Consider the following 2485-nt stretch of genomic DNA (forward strand, 5'->3'; position numbering starts at 1 on the left):
CAAGGCAGGCAAGGATAAATTCGTTCTACCTCGCTCTGCCCCACTGGCCCAGCCTTGTACTTACAGGTCCACTCTAAGAGACAACTTCCAGCCACTTGTTTTGAATCCAAGAAAACAAAGCATGGGGCTGTTCCCGGGAGAGTTACTCTGGTAGTCTGCACCAGGAGGCGGAGATTCCCGGGGACACCTTAGGCACCGGGAAAAGCAGACCCTCCCAGACTTCCCGACTAGCAATTTAGTGCGTAGAGACTGGCGAGGGCATAAAGGGAAGATGGAAAAGGAAATAAGGGATGAGACCGCAAAAACAGTGAACGTTTCTAGGGCAAGAAGGCGGGGCGGGGATGGGGTTGCTGGGGAATGAAGCAAAGTCCTGAACCTTAAGTTCAAGTAGTAGCAGTGAGGCGATCAGGTGGGAGCCTTTAGTGGGCGCGGCGGCTGGGTGTACACTTTCTTCTTCTGTGTGGACTTTTTGCCTTGAACGGCTAAGGCTTAAACTTCCGCTGCGAAGATTTGGGGGCAGAAGAGGGAGGAGGCAATTGCTGGAATCAAAACTGATTCCCAGACCAAAGTTTGAGCCAAGGTCGCCTCTCACAGACTCTAGAGGTTTCCCAGACTCTCTTGCCCCGCGGCTGTAGCCTCTTTGCACGGGGCTCCCTCCTTCCCCACTGGGAATAGAGGGCTGGGGGAGGGGGAGGGGGTCTGGAAGCAGCGCGCGGAGCAGCTGTGAATGTTAGAGGAAAAGTAGCAAAGGTTTTGATTCCAGAGGGCTAGGGGAGGCAGGCTGGGTGGGGTGGGCCTACGCGGCTCCATCATCATCGGCGGCAGAACTTGCACTTGATGATCTTCTTAAATGCGTTTTGGAAGTCCTTGTTGAAGTAGGCGTAAATGACAGGGTTGAGCAGAGAGTTGGAGTAGCCCAGCCAGTTGATTATGGCGCCCAACAGGGTGGGCATGTGGCAGCTGCTTTCGCAGAAGGGCAGGACCAGGGCCACGATGAAGAACGGCAACCAGCAGAGGATGAAGGTGCCCATGATGATGCCCAGAGTCTTCACCGTCTTCCTCTCGCGGGCCAGGGCCATCTTACGCTTGGCCTCGGCGTTGCGCTCATTTTTCTTCTCGAAGGAGGCGGGGACGCAGGGGGCAGCACCGGCCTCGCTGGGCAGCGGCAGGTGCTCTTTGGAGTTGCCCACCCGGTGCACTTCGATCACCTCCAGGGCGGCGCCTTCTTCGCCCAGCCTCACGGCTCCATTGGCGCACGGAGCCCCTGTAGCCTTGTTCTCCATGCCCTGCCTCCAGTCTTTGCTACCCGGCTCACCATTTACGCTCTTTCTGGGCTGCGGGGCTGGCGACGCCCCAAGGCGGTTGTTGGTTACCTTCTTCTCCTCCTTCTTGACTGTCTTGCGGATGCGGAATCGCGCGGCTCGGAAGATGCGCCCGTAGAGAACCAGCATGAGCAGCAGCGGGATGTAGAAAGCGCCGAAGGTGGAGTAAATAGTGTAGCCGTGGTCCTTGCTGATGGTGCACGCGTCGGGGTCCGAGCGGTCTTCCGGGGTGCGCCAGCCCAGCATGGGCGGGATGGAGATGAGGAAGCCAATGAGCCAGGTGAGCGAGATGAGTGCAGCTGCGCGCCGGGGCGTCCTCTTGTTCACGTAGTCGATGGGGTCTGTGATGGCCCAGTACCTGTCCAGCGCGATAGCGCACAGGTGTAGGATGGACGAGGTGCAGCACAGCACGTCGAGGGCGATGAACAGGTCACAGGTGACCTGTCCCAGAGTCCACTTGTTGAGCACCTGGTACAACGCGGCCATGGGCAGCACCAGCACCGACACCATGAGGTCTGTGACGGCCAGCGAGCCTATAAGATAGTTCGCCACGTTCTGCAGGGAGCGCTCCAAGGCGATGGCGGCCACCACGCACGCATTGCCCAGCACCGCGCAGAAGATGAGCGTGCCCAGCAGCAGAGAGGTGATCACTTGGTAGCTGAAGGTCACGTCGGAGATGCCAGTAGCGTTGGCGCGTGTCCCGAAGGGACCCTGGGACGACGTGGTGTTGTTGCCCTGTAAGGGGCTGAGCACATCCATGCCTGCGCGCCCGGCAGGGGAGGGGGAGGGGAGAAACAGCTGCGCCAGGATCCCCCTCGCCCCTCCCCCTGGGGTCTTCCGTCCCTCTTTCCTGGGGAGTTTCAACTGGGGAGGGGATGCAGGGACTCAAGCAGGAAGTTCTTACTGCTCAGGCGAAGGCATCTCCGAGGAGCAGCTAGCTTCTAGGCGCTCCCTGGGCTCTTGTAGTCCAGCGCGCTCCGAGACTCCAGCTGGGAAACGAATTGGCTGGAGAACAGCTCCGGGATCTCCGGGCGGCGGAAAGGTGGCTGGAACGTTTGTCTCTCGCTGTCCATTTTATTTTGCCGCTGCCTAACTGGCTGCCAGACCCGGAGTCTCCCCACCAGCAAAGAATCTCCAATCTTAGAAGTATGTGGAATAGAGAA

At 59.0% G+C, this 2485-nt stretch overlaps 1 protein-coding gene across 1 annotated transcript; it reads right to left on the bottom strand.

The window, feature by feature from the left end:
• Positions 1-812: 812 nt before the first annotated feature.
• Positions 813-2081, bottom strand: HTR1A (5-hydroxytryptamine receptor 1A). The gene has a single exon (XM_068533077.1). The coding sequence runs from the start codon at positions 2079-2081 to the stop codon at positions 813-815; it is 1269 nt and encodes a 422-aa protein (XP_068389178.1).
• Positions 2082-2485: the final 404 nt, after the last annotated feature.

Source organism: Eschrichtius robustus, chromosome 2 (assembly GCF_028021215.1).
Source record: "Eschrichtius robustus isolate mEscRob2 chromosome 2, mEscRob2.pri, whole genome shotgun sequence".
In the NCBI taxonomy this organism is placed as follows: Eukaryota; Metazoa; Chordata; class Mammalia; order Artiodactyla; family Eschrichtiidae; genus Eschrichtius; species Eschrichtius robustus.